The 25,635-nt window shown below is 41.8% G+C and overlaps 1 protein-coding gene across 1 annotated transcript in view; it reads right to left on the reverse strand.

Moving 5' to 3' along the window:
* Positions 1-25,635, reverse strand: part of meis1b (Meis homeobox 1 b) — a 110,401-nt gene that overhangs the window by 56,045 nt on the left and 28,721 nt on the right. The window contains exon 8 of the mRNA XM_084736010.1: positions 4,856-5,001. Coding sequence (XP_084592136.1) covers positions 4,856-5,001 — 146 coding nt within the window. The remainder of the gene's footprint in view (positions 1-4,855; positions 5,002-25,635) is intronic.

The raw sequence follows: 25,635 nt of genomic DNA on the forward strand, positions 1-25,635 counted from the left end.
AATATTAACTCTAATAAACATGAACTGGGCAAACAAAAACAGATGTTCCAGTCCGAAATGGACAAATGAGTGGCTGTATTGTTGTTGTTGTTGGAGAACTTTTTTATAAGCATATTTCATTAATGTCTTGTGAAATATCATGACCATGATTTAGCACAGTAAATATATTTCTCCGTTAAGCACATTTGTTTTTATTATTTCAAGTAAACTTGTAGATATTTGAACAGTGTCTACAATTTCAAACACATCCTCACTGGTGGAGGTGGAGGATTAGTTTTTTGGCTGGACAAGGGCGTTTTTCTCTTATCAAATGTCCCATTCAGTTATTCAGTAATACCAAATGGCTGTTAGTTGTCACAACATATGTTTAATTAAGAATGTCAATGGAAAACAAACATCAAAATGAGATGAGGACACAAGTGGAAAAGCCCTCACCCCCTCCTTTATTTTGGTTCCCCATCAAGTTTACAGCTGCATGTCAAGCTGGCAGCGAGCTGCATGGTTCAGCCATTGGTGACAGGCGGTAAATGCGAATGTTTTGTAGTCGCTCCAAGTCAGGCCAGCCAAATTCTTATGATGAACTTGTCCCACAAGCGCTGCAGACAACATATGAGCTCATTGGGCGTGTTGGAGAGAACTCAGCGAGCTGCGACTGTCGTCATCGTCACAAATCCAGCACCACTGCTCTATCAGTCGCTCTGGCCATCACACAAGAGCTTTAATCCTGGCACTGATGATACTGGCGATCTAGACCCCCTTTTTCCATACACATGTGTTGGATTTGCATCTCCAAACAGTGCCGCCCACTTGAAGATGTCTTTAACTGAAGACAAGCTAAGCTCGAGTCCAGTGGCAAATAAACGCTTGACTTCCGATAAATTCTTCACAATAAAAGGCTCCTGATACCCTGTCATTTATCTGTACCCAAGAGTCACCCTTTTACAGATATGTCCACTTTATGCTAATCCCAGCTGAAAGCGAACATGAAACAGTAAAATAAAGTACAAATAACGATGCAGGAGACAAACTAAACTTCAAACCGCAGAGATTCAGTTAGAAGCTTCAAAAGCAAGATGTTACCACAACTTGCCTGAAAGCTTGTCTTGCACGCTTTGGAACTACTCAGGAAATGATCCATTGTGGGGACAATTTAGCGATAAAATGATATGGTTTGCCAAAAGTTACAATGGATCATTCTGAGTTACAACTGATGGTGTCCATGGTAATAACAAAACATGACGCTCTCTGATTTTGAAATCTTTCCCTTTTCCAGCTGGAAAAAGATGGGAAATTAGCATCCTTGATAGATACATGAGCAGAGAGGCAAAAATGTCTTCAAAACAGCCCTTAAAAAAAACAGCCATGAATGTGAATGCCACCTACCAACTACCCTGCTGGTGCACTCGCAGCCTCAGTTTGCCACCCACCTTCCCCTTCCGCTCCGGTACAATGGGAGCTCCCCTGAGGGTCCAAGTGTGAGGGCGAATAACAGAAAATACACCAAGGTGGGTATCCAAACTTCAGCTCCACTGCATTCTGCTCTGTTATGTCCCATTGTCTCAAACTGCATATTTATCATCACTGAGAAATGACAGATCCTGACTCCTTCATTCAGGTCTGTATAGGGCCACATCACCCTGCCATGAAAGTGAGTGTATACATGTGTAGCATGCCTGCTGCGTGTGCCTAATTGGCATTGTGTCTATCTCTAAGAGGCCAGACTCACATCCTCCGCCCCTCTGAGAAACAAAGGTGGGCCAGCTGATGATGCTGCGGACCAGCCTGGATCAGCTGTCTGCGCTTATGGGAGACATACTGCCAGTGTAAGAGATACTGTAAATGTTTTTCCATTAGAGGTGCTATGTGTAGCATTTATAAACACAGACATATGCTGATTAAATTAATGGTGACACTGAAGAATGATTAGTGTAAACAAATGAGACCACTGCAAGCATTTATCTGACACCAGTGGTATTGTCAATGCCAGTCTTTCTCAAAATTAAGACCACATTTCCCATAAACAAAGGAGATGCTGCTCCTCGCCGCCTGGGTTTCATTTCTGTTTGGCCTTGCTGAAGAGGGTAAACATATTGGAAGTGATTTTTCCCATCAACCTTTTGGTTTACTTCACATTTCTGAAAGCGTTAGCTCTGCTCGTACTCTCAGAACAGCAGCTTCTTTCTGTTTTGTGCCCATATATTATATATGTGCCATTGTGTGCCCTGTATGCGTGCATGTGTTAGCTCCTCTTCCTCTTTTGCCTGGGAGAAGGAAAAGCTGATGGATCCTCCTTATCCCCCTCTTCACCTCCTCGCCTTCTCCTCCTCTTCTTCTTCTCTTCTCCCTCGCTCCCTTGACACTCACTTATATCCTTCCCACTGTTTGAGATCTAACAGAGCAGAAGCTTCCCATAAGCCCAACTCATGGTGTAATATGACACAGTAGGTGTGTTGCCATGTGTGTGTGTGTATCACTATGTGAGTGTGCGCTGAGCTGCATTTCCACAGACAGGATGTGTGTATGTTTCAAACACCTTTCCTCTGCAGCCCCGAAGGTTTCAGGTTGTGTATGGGTTGAGGTCAGAGAGTTGGGGGAGAGGTTAGTGTGCATGTGTGATGATGTGTGTGTGAATGTGTGTGCAGGGTGATGGAGAGCTGGTGGTTTGTGAAGGAGGTGGTGAGGGTCAGATGGAACGGGAGAGAGCACGAAGAGAAACAAAAAGTATAAGACGCCCTGTGAGATGTGTGTGTACAGAAATACACTATAAATCTCTGCCCACATTCCGCACTATGAAAGATGTTCCTCTGAGTTACCATTAAAACAGCTGGGACAGACAATGCACAATGCATACCACCAACATCAACGACAGGCTACAAATACATAAACAAAAAGTGGAGCCGATGCAATATCCATAATCCAACAACTAAATTACTTTCCCCAGCATCCTCCCTGTTGGCTTGTGCAATTCAAACCAACACCCACTCAGCCAAACTATATCATGTTCTCCACAAACTCCTGACATAGGCAGAATGTGTGTGACGCAAGGCTGGCTGAAGATGGTTTTGAAACATATTTCCTCAACAGATTCGAAATGTAATTAGGAATTCGACTCAGTAAAAACACTATTACAAGCTTTGTTAAAAAAAAAAAAAGCTTTACACATGAACATCTGTAAGTTTAAATCCTGTCAATGTGTCTTTTTTGTAAATTCAAGCAATGCATACCTTGTGTACTTTTTTTAGATTTATTTTTTCATAATCTTTAAAATGTCAACTTTCTGACATCAAACCAGCCTGATATTCAGCTTGAATTTCCTCTCGAATCAGTGAAAACATCAGTTGTTAGCTGTGACTCAGATCTTAAACTTGCTGAAACATGTCAGATAACGTGTCAGGCAGTCTCTAGGATATATTTTTTTTTTATCAAAGCCATTTCATTAACTACAGCAAAAGTTTTCAGTTACTTTCTCAATTATATCTAACATTTAAATGTTTAATGTTCCGGTGTGTAAGATTTAAGGGGATTTATTGGCAGAATATGGCAGAAATGGAGTATAACATTCATAAGTACGTTTCACTGGTATATGATCACATGAAAGTTAAATTGTTTTACCTTAGAATGAGCCGTTTATATCTAGAGAGATTGTGGGTCCTTACTCATGAGGCCGCCATGTTGCACTACCATGTTTTCACAGTAGCTCTGTATACAGACTTTTTGCACTTTTGTGGTTCTCCTACATGCTTGGAATGCAGACAAGGTGTTTGCAATCTGCAAGCTCACCGCTGGATGCCACCAAATCCTACAAACTGGTCCTTTAAGCTTTATGTTGAATGATGTTCTTATCATCCTAAAATCCTCAAAGGGATCAATACATTTTAAATTATTGTTACATGCTATATACGTGTTAGCACAGAACATGCTACAACTTTTTCAGTGTTATTTTCTTTGATTATTTTTTCAGTGCTGAACAGAGGAGAATATATAGTCAGTAAGCTTTACCAACATTAAGTTGAAACAGGGCACACATGACTCCTTAGTGGAGCCACTGCTGCAAATTCTGCACTCAATAATTACAAGAGGCCCTATAAATTACAGTATCCTTGTTATTTAGCTAAACATGGGAACAAGTTTTCTCTTCCCTCTTTCCTTTGGCAAGTATTAAGACATGCTGGCAATGCTGACTGTGGCTAGTGAACTGATGGCGTCTGAAATGATAGAAACTGGTGTTAAACAAGACAGGACTCAATTTCCTCATGGCACGTTTGTATCTTTGACTGTCAAAATACATTTTTCCCACACTATTTCCTCCAAACATTTTGTGACACTGTCAGCTGGTGCTAACAGCACTGGTATTCCCTGCTATAATTGAGTAAAAATAAAGCCAAACCACAGGCCTTTGCAGCATCCCAGGCATCTGTTAAATAATGACAGATTTGTTCTTAATAAGGTTCATCTATGTATCTGCAGTTGTGGCCAGGGGCGGCTCTCCTTGGCTTCAACCTTATTCAGTTTCAGCAGATGAGGAGCGAGAGCGCAGGCTGCTGAGATCGCCGGCAGATTACACAGGCCCGTGTCTTTGAAGTGCTCACCATATGAACTGGGATACATTGTGGAGGAGAGGAGGGCTCTGCGCGTGCATGCGTGTTTGTCAATGAGTGTGTCAGTGCCTGAGAGTGTGCGTTCTTTTGTGTGTAAGTGTATTTGTGTCAAATGAGGCAGGGGCAGAGCTGGAAAGCTAGAATATGTGTGTATCTGTGTGTGTGTGAGAGAGAGAGAGAGTAAGAAAGCCTAAAGTGAAGTTCAGCACGCACACGTGATGTGAAACTGAGAACAAATGCTGTTTCATTCAACTCACTGTTAGGTGCTGGAAGAGCCACGCTCTCATGATGTTGGTGGCCACCTTAGGGAAGATCCCTCTCTTCTTGTTGCGTTTCTTTTCTTTATCCGGGTCATCGTCGTCCCCTGTGCTCGGCGAAGCCACGCTGTTGTCCAGGCCATCACCTGTCACATGACAAGAAACAGGAAGAGACAGCGGAGATCAGACGCACAGTTTGTTTACTTCCTGCATTCGCTGCGCCTCTGCGTTCAAAGGGAATAAATACGATTTCGAAGGAATTCTGGAGGGCTTTGTATGCACAGACGGAGGGGTATAGAGACACAACAATGGCAAGCAGAGAATGGCTGGAAAACAGCACCTCATAAATGCATTCATTTTTAATACATTTATAAATAACCCTGCCTTTCATTTTTCTCCCCCCGTCACTTGAAAACACAGCGAGCGCTCGCATCTTTCCGCGAGAAAGAGAGAGGGGGAACAGGAGCACAAAGGACTTGTAAGGTCGCATTTCCCCACTCTCCCATCCAAGCTTGCGCAGAATTGAAAATGACAGAGAGATTTAGTCTTTATTATCCTGAGGGGAAAATAGTTATTGAAGCGTCGCCCCGGCGCATTCTGCCATTTTACCTGAGGTGGAAAGAGTAACACAGCACTACAAAAGGGGAGGTTGCGAGGAGGGGGGGGTGGTGGAAAATAAAAGGAAAATAGGTGGAAAAAAGGAAGTCAGAGGCACAAACAGCGCTAACAAAGCTAGCTGCTTTTCATAACAATGGCGTCATGGCTGCTTACAGCAACCTGTAGGGCTTCGATAAGGCTCTATTAAGGCCAGTTAACCTCACCTAAGGGGAACACTGAGACAGCTTAGAGTGTTTGAGCACTGAGAGGAAAAGTGAAAGGAAGATGCTCCATGGGCCTTTTCTATGCATTCAGGCTCAACAACATGAACCCTCACACACGCGCGCACACACTCACACACACAGGGAGCATATTCACAACTACCCAATTACTGTACGCATTCTATACAGCTCCAGCTTCAGTGGAGAGAAAGAGGCTCTTCCCATCTGTGGCTGTGAAAAGCCTAATTGTTATTATCATTATTCAAAAATGCAAGCCACCCTCAATGAAGACGACAATCATAAAAGAAACATGAGGCGAGGTAAACAAGTGACACCCTCACCGCTTGAAATTTTAGCAGCTGATAAGTGACTTTTGTCCCGTGCCGTCTCTGTCGACTGGAAGTGAGGGGAAGGAAAGAAGGAAAAAAAGAAAAGAAAAAGAAGCTAAAGCAGTGCACAGAATTGGATCCAGTTATTTATTGATTACACACAAAGCACTTCTAAAGCTTCTAGGTCTATTCTGTGGCGGGAGTAGATAACTGCATTCAAGCGGGCCCGCACTCCGCTAACTTGCAGAGGGCGACACCCAGCACCTAGCTAAACCCTAAGCCCCCGATTCATCGATAATTAATGGGGATGTTGGCGCTAATCCGGTTGGAGATGACTTTTTTCCAGCCTGCCACATCAATGGAATAATCAAGGGCCTAAAACCCAGGCCTTTGCTCCCCATTACCTCAGGCAAAAGAATTCCTGAAAGCATGCCTGGAGGGCACCTGAATTATATACACCATTAGGAGAGAGAGGCTCTCAATGATCCATACGAAACAACACTCTTGGCTAGCTCTCACTGCCTCTCTCTGCGACTGTTCTGGCAGAAGGAGATACATATGCACACATATTGAAGGCTTTCTAATGAACCTCGTGTGGAAGTGGAGGTGACGCTGTTGGAGGGTGGGGGAGGGATAAAACACGAGCTTGCTTTTCATAGATACGGATGCAAACGCCACCCACTGCACATTAATAATGCACATATGCATGTAAAGCTGGTGGAGGGGCTGGGCTACTGTAACTCTGCCAAAAAGGTCAAAACTGGATTCGGGCGATGTGGCAGGCTGAAGTGCCTTTGAGCAAGTCTGCAACCTCTGTTTACAGTAAGTAAATGTATATACAGTACACGCACACACTTTCAATCTTCTACATTTAACCATGCTCTCATATAGTCCTGCAATCAAGGATTATTTTCATTATCTGTTGATTAGTTTTCTGAGGGATTAATTCATTGTTCAGCTGTTTAAAATGCAAGACTATTAGCTGTGTTTTACCCAAAGTACCACAAACTTTTAGACCCAGAAACTACTTTTCAAGGCACTAAAATGCTCCTTCCGCCTGTTGTTGTGTTTCCACCGCGGTCTAAAGACCCACGATGATTAGGCAAATTAGTCCACTGACATATCAAAAGGCAACAACAGTTTTCACGCATCATTTTTGTGTGTGACTATACAGCAATGACTCCATATAAAGTGAGCAAGCACCATTTTTTGTAAGGTGGTGGCCATTCTGTCATATGTTTTTTCTGTAACTAACACAAAATAATTTGATGTGCATATTTTCAAAAATAGTGGATGAAATAAGTGAAATCTGCAAGTACTCAACCAATCAGAACTGTTCAGCACTGTAAGCCCTGCCCTCAAAGATCCAGTTTTTTTGGAAAGTACTATCCTCAGAGCACAGACCTCTGGGGGTGTAAAACATCCCTGGAACTTGATTTATACCCTGGTCCCTGCAGTGGAAATGCATTTAGTTCCTCTCAAGGTTCCTTATCTCTTGAGAAAGTTTATGCTGTGGAAAAGCAACTTTTTTGGGGGGAAAAAATGCACATCAAAATTATCCAGAGCTTTAGATGACTTTGCCAAATTCCTTTTTTCCCCACAGAATCCAAAGATATGGATGTAAAACAGAGAAAAACAGCCAATCCTTAAATCTGAAAGAGTGAACTAGTGAATTTTTGGTACTTTTTCTTGAGTAACAATTACCTAATTATTGTTGTTGACTTGCTAATTCATTGATTGACTAATTGATCGTTTCAGCATGACACGCATACTAGCCCTCATACACACTCAACACACAATGTACCCCTTCCACCCAGTTTCTAGACCTCTCTCTGTCTAAAAACACACTCATGTTGCAGGCTTCAGTTACATCATTAGCCCGGAACAAATGAAGCCTGAGCTTAACAAGTGAGTTTTTTCTGCCTACTGTTTCAGGGCTAAAATACACCCACCTCCCTGTCTCTCTTTCTCTTCTCCTCTCTTCGTCTCTCCGCCTGCATGCTGGAAAAGACGGGCTGAGCAGAGCCGAGGCCCTGTAATCTAAGACCAGATTTTCATTGGAAGCAAATGCTTTCAATCCGTTGTAAAGACCGGCTCATGTTCAGCAAAGCCTACAATAACAAACCTAGGGGCTTGTCCCATGTGAGTTGGGAAAACAGAAGCAAACGGCTGGAGTACCAGCTCACATCATGAGTGAGTAAAGTGAGTGAAGGAGTGAGTGAGTGTGCATGCAAGTGGGAGAGAGTGGGCGAGCAGGCACGCTCAGGAAGAGGTGAGAAATCGTGAGAGGCATGGGGAGAGAGGGAGAGAGAGAGAGAGAGGGGGAGACGAGGGAGCGAGAAAACAGAGAGGGGACACAGAAGGCACAGAATGAGTAATGAAAGTGAGGAAAACTGTCACGAGAAACTGTATGATCCTGGGTTTGATTAGAAGTCTTCTACTAATATTGTATTATGTAGTACTTTATTATCCCAGGTTAAAAAGCAGTACATAAAATTTAAAGGAGCAATATTCAACAGTTTCTTATCCAAAAATGGGCACTACAGTCCAAGTATCTAGTTGGACCCATAGACGGTATATTAAATAGGTTTAATCCCTATTTAATATGCCATATATGGTTGAAGTATGCTTTATTAAAGTGTACTATAATTTCACTTCATTGGAAATGTATTGGATATACATTTATTGTAAGCTGTACTTCATTGTAGTTTGAAAAAGTAGCTAAAAAAATGCAAACGTAAATTTCACGAATCAAGCATGTATATTAGTACAAATAGAGCGATAAACCTCAAGTATACTTGAAGTTGCTCCACAGTAGCACTTTGAAGTACACTAAATACATTTAAAATTGTGCTTTTCTACAATTACAACAAAAAATGTCCTTAATGCAAAGTTTGTTGTTCCAAAATAGCAAACTTTGAGTTAACTATTCATTAACACACACAAAGTGTGACTGTAAGTACACTCATGTATGCTAAAATTTAATACACTCAACATATTTATTTTTCACCGGGGTACTACTATATATGTTTTATCTTAAACCTTTATTGAACAGGGATCACTGAGTGCAGCTCTCTCTTTTTCAGGTGCTCTTTCCAGTGCGGTAGTCGAGCATGCACTCTAACCTTTATGCTGCCACTGTCCCGTGTAGTATAATATCATTCTGCACTTTATCAGCTATATTTTATTGTACTACATGATTTTTATTGATATATGAGGAAAATAATGATATGCAAGCAGCAACTAAGACTATTAATCGTGACCGTACAGAATATAAAATAGCCCCAAAGACCTCATGCTAATCAATAATTAATCATAAACCAAAATGATGCATAATGTGGGAGAAGTACTCTCCATCCATATCAAACCCATTTCATCTCCCTGAACCATGATCAAGAACACAGAAACTTGTGTTCATGTCTAACATACAAAAGATCTCATCAAAGCATTTACACAAAATTAACAAAACTGAACTGACCTCTGCTTTTCAAATTTCAGGCTAAGTTTGATCATTTTTGTCACCCATAACTCAATCCCTAAACCAGAAAGAGAAACATTAATCCCATCCCAATATCCCTTTCTTTCCTTTCCCTTCACAATACTTCTAAGTAAGTCTGACCTATAGACACTTACTTTACCTAGAGGGGGAAAAGGAAGGAGGAGAGCAGGAGAAAGGCCGTCAATTTTATTGGCATTTCCATTTTCACTGCAATTTGATACCAATCACCTCTGCAAGGTCTGGGGATAATTTCTGCTTTGCTTTAGCCCCAGCAAGAGAGGGAAGAGCGCGAGGCAGGAGGAGAGAAAAGAGAGACACCATGGGAGTGAGGAAGGGTGAAGCAGGAAAGGTGTCGAAGCTGTGTCTGGCAGCCATGTTGGGGAAATGTCAGTGGTGTTACCTCAGACTGAAAGGAAAGTAGGGTAAAACGGGAAGAAGGCAGACGAGAGTTGGTGAAGGAGGGTAAGAAGAGAGGAGGAACGGATGTGGAATATTCATTGAGAGCGGAAAAAACTCGAGCCACTGAAGAGGGCATTGAAGGGGGAGAGTATAATGGATAGGAGAGGGAGGAGATGGAGTTAATCAGCTGAAAAAAAATGACACAGGACAGTCAGTCAGGGTATGTCCACAGATAATTCCTCTATTCTGAAGCTGACTTACTGAAGGTCTTCCAAAATGGATAAATCTGCTTGCTAGTATGTGTGGAATTGTTATGCTCTTCTTATGACCATTTTACACCAGTCAATTGAATCCTGTTAGCTGAGATGTAACATTTTGGGCTGTAAATATTATAAAACTGCAAGTCACTTCTTCAAACTGGGGGCCTGTCAGCCACCATCTACTGCAGCTAATACAAAGACTATCAATAAGTACCTACAACTCAACTTCAAATAATACGAACTATCCCTTTAAACCTGATGGCTCAATCGTTTTGGGCATACTCAACCAGACCAGTGTGCATCGCTATGCCTGTGTAAAAAATGTAACCAGCGATTTCAAATGTATCTGCATAAGCAAAACAAGGCCTTAGTGATGTCATATTCAGTTCGTCATTCAACCAATAAGCCCTTTAGTCAGTCAGTCAGGCAGCTGTCCACTCAGTCAACCAGTAAACTATCTAGTCAGCAAGCAAGCTAGGCAGTCTATCAAGCCACTAAGTCAGCCAGTCATAAAGCAGCCTTGTCAATCAGCTGGTTAGCCAGTCAGTCAATCAGCCATTGACTCAGTCAGTCAGAAAGCTAGCCAGGCAGCCAGTAAGCCAGTCAGCCAATGAAGCAGTCAGTCACTCCCCATACACAGGCTGCCAGGCTCATTAAGAGCATCAGCAGGCTGTAACCCTGGGCTGCATACATACAGCGTGGGGCAGCTAGGCTAGCAAGCTCCAGTCTCCCCACGAGGAGAAGCCACAGGCACAACTCTGGGCCTGGCCCACTGATCGGCCATGACAACATCTTTGCAACTAGTTAGAGGAGGGGGAGGGAGGAGGAGGGAGGGGGGGTGAATCAATGCAGGATGGAGGGGGTGCATGTTCGTGTGTGAAGAATGCATGCATGCATGGATGTGCATTCGTCTGTACGTGTGTGTGTCTATCTCCGTCTTTCTTTATGCATGTGTGTTTCCAGCCACAGAAGCTGTGTGTGTGTGTGTGTGTGTGTGTGTGTGTGTGTGTGTGTGTGTGTGTGTGTGTGTGTGTGTGTGTGTGCAAGTGTGTGTGGCAATTAGGGAGCAGGCCAGTGACTGGAAGGAGCCAGGGGCAGTTGAAATGCCCCGGGGCCAACCAAGGGAAGGAATATTTTATCAGTCCCCTCACACGCTGTATACACAAATACACACTTGCACACAAACACACACACACACACACTGTGGGCAAACAGATAATGACGTAAAAACTAGGTTAGCTTTCTTCATGCATTTTCACTAGCTTCGTTAGCATTAGCTAAACAGACAGTTACTTCTATGCTCATTCAGCTTCGATGGCTTTTATTTAAGCCTTTCCGCCACTTCATGTTTCATTCCTGCCTTCCCCTCCTTCCTACTTCATTACTTTCCTCTCTCCTCTTTCTCTCTGTCTGTCTGCTGGAGTGTGTGGTTGGAATGGAGGGTATTTGCACAGTGCTGGGGGTGTAAGATGAGGCATTGTTATCTTTCTTCGATGTAGGTTTGAAATTTTCTTTCAGTTTAAGTCAAACAGATGGCAGTAGATGATATTTCTTAATTAAAGCAGCAATATGTAACAATTGCACGTCCGGACAACAAGCTGGAGTCATAGTCTGTATATTAAAAAGGTTGACATTCTAGTTAATATACAGTTGAAGTAAAGTATACACTCTAGAGTTGGAGTTCAGTGACTTCCTGCATTACTTCCTGCCAGACTCCATTAACATATTGCTCAAGTGAACTGTTATAATCATTTACTCTTTCTTAAAGATTATTGATTATTTCTTGCAACTCATAAACAGACACTTGCTTCATTTGCCAAACACTGGGCATTGATTTGAACTGTAATTAATGTTAAACAGGTGAAATTAACACAATAATTGTGTCAGAGAAGGAAGTATTTCAACCTAGCATGTTTCTTTAATTTCTGATCATTGTCATTTATTACAGTAAATATATTACAGGTGTCTCCTTTAGATATGGTTAAAAATTGAGTTAACATTGTTGGACATCCACAGTCTTGATGTTACCTCTTCAACTAGTGAGCACTAATGATGCCTCCTCTCCTCTGTCTCTTCGTTTCCTCTCTCCTGTGTCTTTATCACTCCTCTCCATCTCCCTGTCTCAAGGCGTACCCTGACATTATCAAGCAGTATCTAGGCTAATCTGTTATGATCTGATTATGAACCATCTCTCAGCGTAAGACAGAGATTGGTACTACCTGCCCCCTCCACGCGGGCACACGTGCCATTCTGAGGTGTCAGCCATTTTTCTGCTGCCTGGCAAATTAACAGCCGCGGATTCACCAGTCAGTCATCTGCGAATGGCGATCTTGTCAGACACGTCGCTTCTAGCGCAACACGAGAGAATAATGACATTTAGCTTTCTAATAATTTCTTCTTAGAAGCACCGCCAAGTTGAGGAATAAGGGTTATGAATATTAGCTTTGTGCCAGATGTCACGAGTGGGGATCCTGTGGCAGGAATCATTCACAGATGGCTAAACGTTTTTGGAGGAGATGTTTTTGCAGGGTTTTATAGGCCGTGGATGGACTGAGAGAGAGAAGGAATGGAGACTTTTGAGTTTATGACAGTGCATTTATTCTATGGGATTTTTTTTTTTGCAAGAGAGAAAAGAGAGTGTGTCTTTCACTGTGGGTGCGAGTGACCTGGAGCTGATCTCTCATGGGCCACTCCTAGAGTTTCACACCCCAGAAAAGCTCACATGACCCTGGGTTGGCTGCCCAGGCAAGGCCCAGGCCTCAGGGACCCGCTATCCTGTTCCACATGGGATATACACATCTCATATTGGCAGGCGAGAAATCCATACACACACACCCAAAACATGATACATAAAGGGCACACACATGCTGATATACATTCGCTAAAATGCTCTCCGTCTCAGGATTTTCCTCTCTGACACTCACACACAAATACACACACACACATACATCGCATTCCCAGAAATCCTCAGAGAGGTAAAGAGGGCTCGCAAGAGGGAGGGAGAGGAGAAAAAAGTGGCGTTTATTGTATTCAGGCCATTCATAAGCTCTAGACTTGAGGAGGGGGAGTACAGGGGGGTTTGCAGGCAGTGGGGGGTTCCCTTTGCATGGCCCTGGAGGCCCCTCCCACCTGCAAATATTCTGAACATGCAGGAATTCCTTGCAACACAATTCCCAACTAGGGGCACATTTTCAAAAGCGTCTCTCCTTCAAAATCACTTAAACACACACACACACATGCACTCATTTCTTAGGATCCACTACGAGGCAACTTTCCAATATGTATTCTAAACCAACACACACACACTTACTTCAATACAAACCACTCTCTGTGACCAATGCTGTTTCGCCTCCCTTTTATTCCCGAGTAGGAGGAGAGACAGAGAGAAATCCCCTCGACTATTCTGCAGATAATGACATGCGCTGTCGACAAAACAATATGGCTAGTCTAGACTTCCCTTCCTGCCTTTGCCAGAGAGACACTCCACTATTTTCAGATCTTTGTTCAAAACTTCAGCCAACGCTTTTGGATCATATCTCTCTGAACATTAATCTTTGTAGAACAGATGCTGGATACAATGTAATGAACAAACAGATTAGGTACAGAGAAAGTTGTCATTATTACAAAAGGAGAAAAAAATAAGGCCTTTCAGGTAAAACAATCAGGGGAGAGCTAAGTAATTGCTTCCTGTAATCACAGACAATTCCATTGAAGTAATTACAGTAAATAACGAGTGCTTTGCAATAACAAAGCCGCTTACTTTGAATGATGACAGTTTTGTGGATCGGCGCTGACAGACTCAATAATGATAGTAACTGGTGAGTCATTTACAAGGGTTATTTGTAATTAAAGCACACTAGAGACGGCTTGTTGTGAGAATCCGAGCAAAGTTTGGAGTAATTATTTCATTTGTGGTGATCTGATGAGGAGGAGATCAGGAAGCCAGAGACAGAGAGTGTGTTTAACTAACAACAAAAGTGAGAATAAAAGCACACAAGCAAGTTATCGCATTAAGGAGCTAATTAAGAGCATTTGTCAAAGCCTCGGGTCTATAAGATTTATGTGGCTTTTGCATGGCCATATTCAAAGGGGTTCTTTGATGTCTCACCTCAAAACATCTGAATAAAAACAGGTTCAGCGTGTACCCAAAAGCCCTCCCCCCCTTTACTGACATGCTCACTTTATGATGATCCCACACAGTTTTGGGCAAAAATCATGCAGTTTGTTCTCTAAAAGCTTTTATTTTGAAGCAGCAAAAACATCAGCAGTAACATAACACAATTCCTATCAGCTGAAAGTGAACATGAAATAGTAAAATAAGGCAGATACCTGAAAGTACAGACAGCAACATAGGAGACACTTTTAAAAACAGATTTCTCTCTGCACTCCTGCACAGTTAAACCTTGACTCTCCAGTGTAAAACAGAAAAAAGCAGAAACAAACCCACAAATGAAAATGATTTTTTATCCCAAATCACAGTATACATTTTTTCTATGGTGTTCTGCGAGGTTTTGGTGTCTTCTTGGGGTATTTTGGAAGGGTTTTGACCATTTTGATGAATTCTTGAGTGGTTTGAATTTGCACTATATTTGTATAGTAAATGCCATCAACACCAAAACTGCTGCAACTATTTCTGAGATAGAATTAAGCATGAGAATGGTCAGGATATACTTCCATCATAATATTATACAATATGGAATAGATATATAATTTTCAGAATTTGACTACGTCTGAACCCAAAGACAGTGTTTATTACAGATTTATGACTTGGGGTGGGGGGTCACTACAAAGCAGTTAGGGCACCCAAATGGCCAGCAGCGGCCCTGGTTAGTATTCACATTGAATGTCGGTGGGCATTTGTGCAAACTTTTCAATGTGTTTCACCTTAACATGTGTGCAATGTACAGATAGGCAGAGTGAGACAAATCAATTAGTCAATCTACAAAAAATGAACAACATTCACTTCACTTCACCTAAGCAACTCACACGTGCTGCTTTTTCTCAGTTTTATGACACTTTATGGACCAAATGATTAACGTTTGATAAAATATTGAGTATCAGACCAGTGTTAATGGGCATTGTCTCTGTGAAAGTGTTCCTCTGCCTCTGTGTGTTCTGGCTGAGGCCCATCCACTGTTAGTTGTGAGAGAGGGAGTGGGTTGGGGGTGGAGGGGTGGGGGGGATCAGGCCTGTTGACATAGCCATAGGTGATGGCAAAAATGTCAGTGTAAATGTGACTGCTCTCTCTGTGCCATTTTCCCGTAAAGGGTCATCACCACAGGCTGCCTGACACGCTGGAAACTGCCTCAAGCGTGGGGCACCGACACGACATTAAACTGCAGTATGCCTCCACGCACAGAAACACACACACACACAGCGACTGCCTTTTATTCCCACTTCCAGATCAGTCGAGAGAGAAAGAATGAGGGAGAAAGAGACAGACGGTACAAGCTAAAATGAAAGTGTAGGGCGATGAATTCACCCTTTCATGTTGAGCACTTTTGCTGTGTAACTATTGATTTTTCCCCTCTTGCCTTTGTGTTGCCGTTTTCTTTTTTTTCTAACCTGAAGATAGAAGGCCAGACTCGGTTCAAATGGGAGCACTTGTGAGGGGGGCCCACAGATTCTTCGCCTCAGTGAAGGGAAGTCCTCACACACACACACACACACGCACGCACACATCCACACACACACAAAACTCAGATTCCTGAAATCGTGCTTCTTTTTGTTGCTTTCTCACTCTTAACTCTCACTCTCTCGATTGTTTCACTGCCGCTCAGATGGCTTTTGACACCTTCGACTCACCGAGCTTCAGACAAACTCGGCACAGAGAGAGGGAGTGAGGGAGAGTCAAATGGACTATGGGAGATGAGGGGAAGGGGGGAGGGGATGGCAGAGAGGACAAGGACTTTAACAAAAGCTAAGAGCACTTAACAGCACAATTGCATGGCGGTGCTTTCCAAAAGTCAGCTGATGTGCTGAAGGGCGTTCAAAAGTCCTTCAATGTAGGCACGGGACAAAGAGAGGGAAGCTTCAGCTAAACCAAAGGAACATTCTTTAAAGTCTGTCGTGAACTACAACAAATTCTACCAAGAAACGTTCAGTAAAATATATATTTTCAGCACAAGAAAACTACATTTACTCATGGAAGCCCTTTAATAACACCAAAATATCTTTTTTCTTAGTAAACACACTTCCTTAAAGGAGAAATAGTATTCACAAATGAGTTCTTAGTCGACATAAAACTTGCAGCCATAGCCTGTTTAATATATGATCAACAGCATAGTTGAAGCAAGTTGTAGAAGCAAATCTTCAAACTCGAGGCTCTGGCAGGTTGCCTGAAGACCGCAGGGAGACTGAACATGAGCACAAGACGAGCCCACTGTTGTATTTTGACAATGACAAGCAAAGACGAGTCCTCCACTGTGACTTAATCAGCTGTTTATAACTGTCAGTTATCTGTCAATGTAAAGTTAAGCCCATTATCCTGAAAATACACACTCTGAAGTTGGAGTTCAGTAACTGCCTGCCTACTGCCTGCCAGACTCCATAACATATTGCTCAGTTTAACTGTTATAAACATCTGCTCCTTTTTAAAGATCACTGATGATGGCTCACAACTCATAAACAGACAACATTTGGCATTACTTTTAGCTCTAATAAACGTGAAACCAGCAAACAAAAACAGTTCCAGGCTGGAAGGAAAAAGTCAAAGGAGAACACACTGGCTGTAGAAATGTCAGAAAAATATTTCAGCTTAGCATGTTTGCTTAATCTCTGGTGACATATCATGATCATTTTATGATTTAGTACAGTAAATATATTACAGATTTCTCCTTTAACTTCTTGGAGTCCTCTACTAAGCTACAGTATCAACGTATCTTTTTTAGCTGGCCAAACACATCCTTTCAAATGATCTCATCTTTTCCGATGAGCTAAATTCTGCTAAATTATATCTTGCAGCCCTACCTTGTTTAACTTCGACCAACCTATAAAAGCCACCAGTCTGATGAACTAAAATTAAGTGGAAATGTATCCTCTCAGTACCAACACTCAGTCTCTTCTGTCTGTAATCATGTCTTCATGTTTGGAGCGCATGCTTCCATTAACCAAACTAAAGTTTCCCAGTTTATTCTTCAGAGCTATAGCGTGTGCAGCTCTCGCCTGTGTGCATTTTTCCACATGGAGACTATCTGAATGACACAGCCTCTGATAAACACTTTTAATACACAAGGATTTTCCCACTCATGCTAACCTATCAGCACCAGCCAAACTGCAGTATGTAGTTAGATAATACAGGCACGCTAACCCTGCGGTGGCACAGGCTAATAATAGCGCATTAGCATCCAGTGAGGGTTTTTTTTGGAATAACAGAAGGTTTTAGGACTATGAAGGAGTGAAATATGGTCTGCACCCACAAGCTCAGGTTACTGAAGGGGTGGTTAGGAAAACAGGATAAGTATTATCAGAGCAACAACCTACTCTATTTACATACTTCTGGTTGTTGCATTTACATTTTAGGGTTTTAGCTGTTTTTTAATGAGTAAACAGGCATTTTTATGATAGGATATCTCCGACAGACTCTATCCACATGTCTGATATCACCAAAACTCCTCTGTTTCACAAGCTAGATTCTCCTGCTTTGTCCTCCTCCTTGTCAGTGTGTCCTTGATAGACACAGGATGTGGTGTTGTGGGGATGTGGGGGATTTGTAGTCCTATCAGCCTGCCCATACGCAGCCCTGATAAGGCTTTCGGGACATGGGCAAAGGAAGAGGAAGTGAGTGGGTTTACAGCAGGCCTATTTCCTGTGGAGCATGGGCCCATGTGGACGGGAGTGATATGCCCCCCGTGGACACCGGTGCTCTCGCCACACAGTCCCACCGAGTCACTTCCTGAAGGAGGCACCCCTCTCTGGGGGTGACTTCCTGTAAAAGTATGACCTCTGTGCCACTGAAGAGAATCTCAGTTGAACAACCTGGACTGCCTATGGAAACCGGTGTGTACAACATATACATATGCAGTGTGTGTGTGTTTAACACCGCCACTCAGGCCTTCACTCCAAAGGTTATCACTAGTGAGAATCTCAGCCCCTGGTCCCTGCTCATCTCTTTGAGTCTCAGTAGCTCAGAGCGAGAAGGGATGATCGGGTTACATCCAAATGTGTGTGTTTGTGAGTGTGTTCAGCAAGTGGCATGCCTTGCGTTGCTCTGCAAACACACAAAGTAAACGTTGATGCTGCCCTGCAGCCCACCCTGCTGCTCTTGTGTTTACCTACAGGTATTTGTTATCTAGCCCTCTCTTCTCTCTCTCTCTAAACTCTTAGCTGAGGTCTTTATCTCTCAGTAAAATCCCTATAGCGGGTATCCATGTCAGAAAGACCAGGGGGGTGATGAGCCTCAGGGGGCAGCATGTTTGGTCTGGGTCAGCCTTGGGTCAAGCTTTGGTGCAGTTGAGATACATTAAAGGAGAAATCTGTAATGTATTTACTGTGCTAAATCATAAAATAACCATGATATGTCACCAGAGATTAAAGAAACACTTTAAGTGGACATATTCCTTTGAAGTTTCTCTTTTGGTCCATAACTTGTGTTATTCTTTGCCTGTTTCACGTTAATTAGAGTTCAAATTAATGCAGAATGTTCACCAAATGAGTAAGTGTCTGTTTACGAGTTGTAATAAATCATTAATAATCTTGTAGTAGGAGCAGATGTTTATAACTGTTTTTTTGAGCAATATATGAATGGAGTCCACAAGTCCACAATGTGTATTTTCAGAGCAGTGGGCTTTTGTTTTCAGGGTAATGGGCTTAACACTGACAGAAAACTTAGAGTTATAAACAGTTGATCAACTTAGAGTGTAGGACTCATTCAAACATGACTTCTACAAAGTGTGAATAACATCAGAGCTTTTGCATTGGCAACGCTTACCTGTATGGTTTCATCACAGATTTGTTCAAATATTCTGTTTCAGTTTAGGTGATAATGAGTGTAAAGTGTAAAGATAAAAGAAATACTAAATTTGAGGTGACTGGGTGTATTTTGAACAAGTAGCCAGTGCAAAATGTAACAGTTGGTCATCCAAAAACGAGCACTATATTCCAAATATTGAGTTGGAGCCATAGATTGCATATTAAATAGGTTAAAATCCATTGTAATATGCCTCCTTCACCTCAGACTTTGCTGAAGCTCAGGCAGGCTGCAGGAACACTGCAGGAGTGCAAGATGAGTGCAACATTTTAATTTGATAATAACAAGTGAGGATGTTAGGAGCAAAGGGAGTTGCACGTGTCATATCAAGGTTATAAAATGAGCCCTAACAAAAATTAAAGTAACATCGACCCATATTCAGTGACAGAAAAAAAAAAAAGTCCACAGGGATGCTGGTGTTGACCGAAAACGGCGCTTCTGCTGGTGTTTTCCTGGCATGAAATTGGCTTTGTGTGGGTGTCGTTTGGAGAGCCGGCTGGTAAATTCTCCCGTTCTTTTGTTAGAAGGGGGGGGGGGGGGGCTCCATGCATAATGGTCTTAGCCAGGGAGGTCTGGAACTGTGTCCATAAATTGAATTATTTCAATTTGAGGGAGAGAGAGTGAGAGAGTGAGAGAATAATGGAGAGTGGCCGTGTGAGTGTGTGTTGCATTTACATGTGAAACATATGCATGTGTGTTGATGGAGAGAGGGAGACTCATTTTTATTCTTCTACAGGGCTCACATTTACAAACGGGAATATAAACCAAGTTGCAGGAGATTACAGAAGAGGCCAAGTGTTACCTTGCAGCTGGAAGCTATAGTGGATAAAAAAAGATCGGCATCACCACAACAATATCCTGACTGAAAACTACTGTTTCTGTATTTACAAAGAGTCTAATTGTACAAAATAAAAATAAATTCCATGACTTTTTAGGGTTAGTAAAACACCTTCATAGGTTTGACAATTTGTCTTAAAGGGACAGTTGGTTTAATTTACTCTAGAAGTAGTATGCAGCACTTAGGCCCCCAGTTTACAGAAGCAGAGAGGAATAATGCGATGGTCTGTTATGGACAGAGCCAGCAACAAACGGTATTCAAGACACTTAAAAAAGGTCCACAAAAAAAAAAAATAACATCAGTTTAAGTGTACGCTATATTTATAATATTTTGACTGCTTTACTTTGTCATCAGACAGCCGTTTCTGATGGGAAACCACTGTTATATAAGCCAAATATTGCTTTCTTCAAACCCCCCCCCAAACTCCACAGGCAAAATCTGTAATTTTACCGTGCAGAACAGGGGAGTTCCTGAGCTACCGCTGCCTCTATCTGTTAGTTTGTTTGTTATTGTGTGGCTTCAGTGAAGCCAAGCTAACCTTAGTCATGCAATAACACAAGCAAACAAACAAATCAAATCAATCGATTTAATCAAGCCACTCCCATGTTCTGCGAGAAAAATGACTGATTTCACCAATGGAGTTTGGATAGTTTGGAGAGAGCTGTATTTGGCTTGTATGACTGCAGTTTCCCATCAAAAAATGCTGTTTGACAGCAAAGTAAAGTGGTGAAAATAGTCTATATATTAAAATATCTTTTGTTGCTGACCTTGTGCACAACAGTTCATACATCCCTTTAAACGTGATAACATTTTTCAAAAATGAACCTCTCAATCATATCCACATGTTGAGATAAAGCCATCTCCTGCACCATGAACACTGAAACAACAGATATGTGAGTGTGTGTGCGTGTGTATACTGTATGTGTGTATGTCTGTGCGTTGGGGTAGGGGTGGGGTGAAAATATTCCTGACACAATATAATCGGCAGGGGACCATATGGCAAACTGGCAGCAAGCTATTTATCCTTATCCTCTTTGGAGGCTAAAATTAGCACTTCACTGTTTGTAGCTTTAAGCTGGACTCCAACCACTGTGATAGAGCTAATAATAAAGAAAAAAACAGCCCAGCTGGCACCACTACCCCGCCTCCTTGTTCTGTTTCCATCTTTTTCTCCCGCTTACTAACTTTCTGTCATGTTCTCTGTGCCTCTTTTCCCTTTACCTCTTTCAAACCCTCCAATAAAACATACAAATCTGACCAAAATCCCATCCATTTAAAAAGAAAAAATCATGTTCATCTGACTATTCTATTAATATCATATAAGTGTTGCTTGAGCCAGGTTCTCCCTATAAGCCCATGTGTCAGGAAAGCCAGGATTTCCTGAACACGGACCCCCTCGGCTAGCTTAAGAGCGTAGGATGATGGGGCTAATCTCTTTATCAAAAGCTTAAATAAACGTCGGTGCTCTGTGCATGTGTGTGTGTGAGTTGCTTATTTGTGTGTGTCTTCTTGTGTGTGCCAAGGGGCCAAACAATGCTTCTCCACTGAACAAAGTGCTAATACCCTGTCTCTTTGCTCTCCCCCTCCTTCCCCCGTTCCTTCTCCTCTCATTCTCCCTCCAAACTACAGTGTGTCTCTTTCATATCCTAAAAATAAATACTCTGATAAAAGCATTAATTGTAGCTTTTTTCCCCTGCACAGTAGGAAAGCTCATCGGGTCACTCCTGTCATCCGCTGATCGTCTGATTTCTCCAGCCTGCTATCAGGGTTTTCCCTGAAAAGTTAACATCTATCTGATCAGAGGCCTCCTGGGCCCTGAGCTCAGCTCCTCTTCAAGGGAGGAGGAGGAGGGAGGGAGGAAGGGAGAGAGGCACAGTCAGCGGCGAAAGAAATGGAAAGACAGACTGAGCAGAGAGAGTTTAAGGTTGTTTTATCGGCCAGATGTAATGCGTTGTGACACGTCAGTGATGAGTCGCTGTGATTCCCTATGAACCTGTTCTGGCCATGATTAAGAACCAGGACATTTTCTGTCTGGGAGAGCTTGTATGTGTGTGTGTGTGTGTGTGTGTGTGTGTGTGTGTGTGTGTGTCTGATTCCAGGCAATTTGGAGTCAGATTGAAAACAGACAAAATAAGGAGTGCAAACTGGTGACATATTCCAAATTTGTCACCATTCAGCACTATGACAAGTTTCCCATGGCAAGAGCACAAGACCCTCCAACACAGACACGCACACAAATTATTCCACTTTTTTTTTACCCTTTTTATTTGCAATGATGAGTGCGTTACCAACTTGTTTACATTTGCAAATCAAAGCTAAAGAAATTCCTTCCCGAAAGGAGATATCCAGTAATTTGACAAAAGTGGCATCTTCTTTCAGGACATGATTACACGACAATGGTGCAAATTATGGTGCTTCATACAGAAATAAACCTGAATGGAGTCCTCAGTTGACACTATTCAAACAAGGACTGGATTTAGAGGTGCTGGATGAAAACATCTTCATGTTCAAATCACATGTGGCAAAGAACCTCTCTTATTCTAATTTTCACTTCCTCCACACGGACAGAAAAAAATGTCGCAGATAAAACTGAAAAAAAAAAAGCCTAGTCTTTACCACGTTTACACATTTAACTTTTCTTGTCATAATCTCCCCACCCCGACACACAAGAGACCTCTACAAGGCAGAAAGTGTGTGTAAATAGTATCTTTTAGCAAACACCAGTAATTAGATATAGGCATTTGGCATTCACGCCAGTCGCAAATTAAAGAAGAGCGCTTCCTGTAAACAGACAGTGAGAATGTGTCTACATCATTAGCGTGCCACAATTATAACATGGGAGCTAAAGATACATTTCCCTCCCGCTTGCTCTCCCTCACTGAAACAAATGAAGTAGAACCTCTTTTTTTTCAAATCAACGCCTGCTGTACTCTTTCTTGGAACAGCAACAAACTATGGTGTGATCCAAGTACATTTATGGGTAAAATAAGAAAGACAAAAGGCAAAACAGGCAATTATGTAAGAAATAAGAGGCATTAATGTTACTAATGTTTTTTTTTTTTTTAAAGACTGAACAGAGCACAGTGAAGGCATAAAGAAAGACAAGGGAAGAAGCAGGGAGAAGCTATTTCATGTGCACGCATGTCATGAATGAATATGTATTTCATGTAAATTGTGCACACGAGGCATATTGTAATGGTCTGGGCTAGATTTTGCATTTCTCCGGTCATGCAAACATGCCCACATGTAACCAACAGACAGAGAGAGGCTGAAAGCAGGGGGATTTAAAGTAACAGAGAGACAGGGGCAAACATTTTATTCACCATCAAAACGCACACAGCATTCCTCTGAATGTTATTTACCAGAAAGTAAAAAAAAACAGGGCATGGAGACAGAGGAGATAAAATAAAAACAAAGTCTCAAAAAATTATGGTCGACACTTAAACAGTTTAACAATAGCTTCCAATATCCAGGGATTACTGCATCACCCCTCGTAAGAATTTTCATTTAAAAAATCAAAATATATCCCCTCTTGTCTGTCACTGTCTAGTCAATGTTAGTGAGATTCAGTACTGTGAAAAACACCTGTGCTAATTACATTTTAAGTTTTGAAAAACATGCTACCCCTCATTATACCTCACATTGGTTTGGTCCGCTGCCCCTATAACCATGGGTCTCTTTTTACTGTCTAAATATTTGATATATAAATTTAGTGACTATCAAGGAATCTAGTGAGTTATTCAGGCCATCAGGGGGAAAGTGAGAAATATACACAAATATAACAATAGTAGCAGTAATCACTTAGGAAATAATGTCAGGCTAGATGAAAATTGGACTAGAATCTAACAAAATATAATTCTCAGTTCAGTTTCCTATTGCATTAAAATCTTTCACTGTCAAATGAACTGCAGAATCTGTCAGGTTTGCCCTAAAATACTTGTCAAGAGTTCTAACTCCAAACAGAAAGCCATAATGTAAAAGTTTCACATGGCATAATAGTGGAAATTTTGCGTGTAACATGTCTCATCTTGTTTTAAAGTCTTTTTAAATTAAAAATTTATCAAAACATTACATAATATGTAGCAAGTTGAGGACATAGAGTTTATCAGTTCTGCTGGTGAGGTGATGCATACCAACTTTTGTTCACACCACATCATAAAACTAAGCAATTTGTTACTTTAATTTAAAATTTTAAGAACTGTATATGTATTATAAAACTTTTAAAAAGATGCAGAAAAAACAGGACATGACCTCAATCGTAGCTCCTGGCCTGTATGTATTGGAGATATATACTGGGGGGAGGGATGGGGAAATGAAATTAGTACATTTTTTTACTGTAAAATCTTTTAAAAAAGAAAATAAAGACAGAAAGACAATGTGTCAAGATATGCGACTCACATGATGATGTGCAAACATACTCAGCAACAAACGGCCCATAAATCCCAAAGTCAAACAGTCAAATAACATCTGACGCCTTATCAAACAGTTTTATGACCATCACCTTCTCACAAATGAGATGATCACTCAAGCCAATAAAACACAGGTTAGTGAAGCTGATCAACACAGAAGATCTCCTCATGTGTGAAAGACAGGACAGGAGTGGAGCTGGTTGGAGAGGGTGGAGGAAGTCACTTTGTTTACTTGTATTTCTGACTCTTTCTTCCACACGACCCCAGCGGCCCGGTGACACCCGCCCTTAATCCTAAAAGCAAACTGGCCCCTCGCTGTGGGAACCTGATACAATTTCCTCTTTTTCAAGAGGGGCAAACTCAGGCCACTCCAAGTTTGCTCATCGCCTACAAGGCAATAAAAAGTCATTGAGGGCTATCATTTTCTGCCAGGTGACCGCCGCTTCTGCCACCGCGATGGAGCGCGGTCGTAAAGATCTCAGTGAATCTGAGAGAGGGAGGTCGTGATTGGACACTGGGAGGCCAAACACCTCTTTTCCCAGGTAACCACAGATAATAATGTTTGAGATGCAATAAATCCAGCAGAGGCTGAATAAACATTCCTACCAGCGATGGTGGGTTGTCGTGGGATATTTTCTCAGGGTGTTTTGAGATGCAATTACCCTTTATGCCTCTCAAATATTGATTTTCATAAACAGTATGTGAACTGGAAGTTATGCTTTGCTCTTGTGACTTTTCTGATATTAAACAGTTTTAACACATGGACACATGCTTACACACACTTCTAAAGGATAGTTTGGATTATCTGATGTGGGTTTGTATGAGCTACTTCTGTACTTCTGTGGATTTTAGCCACTTCTCACTTCTCAATCAGCTTCAATGTAAGTTATGTTTAGAGTATTTTCACTACTTTACTTTGCTGTTAGACTTTTCTCCAAACCAACCAAACTCCATAGGCAAAATCAGTAATTCTACATTGCAGAACACAGGAGTTACCAGTCTACCGCTGACTTGATATGGTCATCCGTTTGTGTCATTGTGTGAATTTTGTGCTTACGAAGAAAATTTTTAAGACACCAAAGTCACACAATAAGACAAACAAGCTAAGAAAGTGAGTCAGTGGTAAACCAGCAACTCACATATTCTGCAAGGAAAAATGACAGATTTTGCCTATGGAGTTACCAATATCTGTCTTATTTAACTATCAGAAAATTACATCAAGCAGTGGAAAGCAGTGGAAATATTCTAAATATAGCATTA

Source organism: Lutjanus erythropterus, chromosome 14 (assembly GCF_056507025.1).
Source record: "Lutjanus erythropterus isolate fLutEry1 chromosome 14, fLutEry1.hap2, whole genome shotgun sequence".
Classification (NCBI taxonomy): domain Eukaryota; kingdom Metazoa; phylum Chordata; class Actinopteri; order Lutjaniformes; family Lutjanidae; genus Lutjanus; species Lutjanus erythropterus.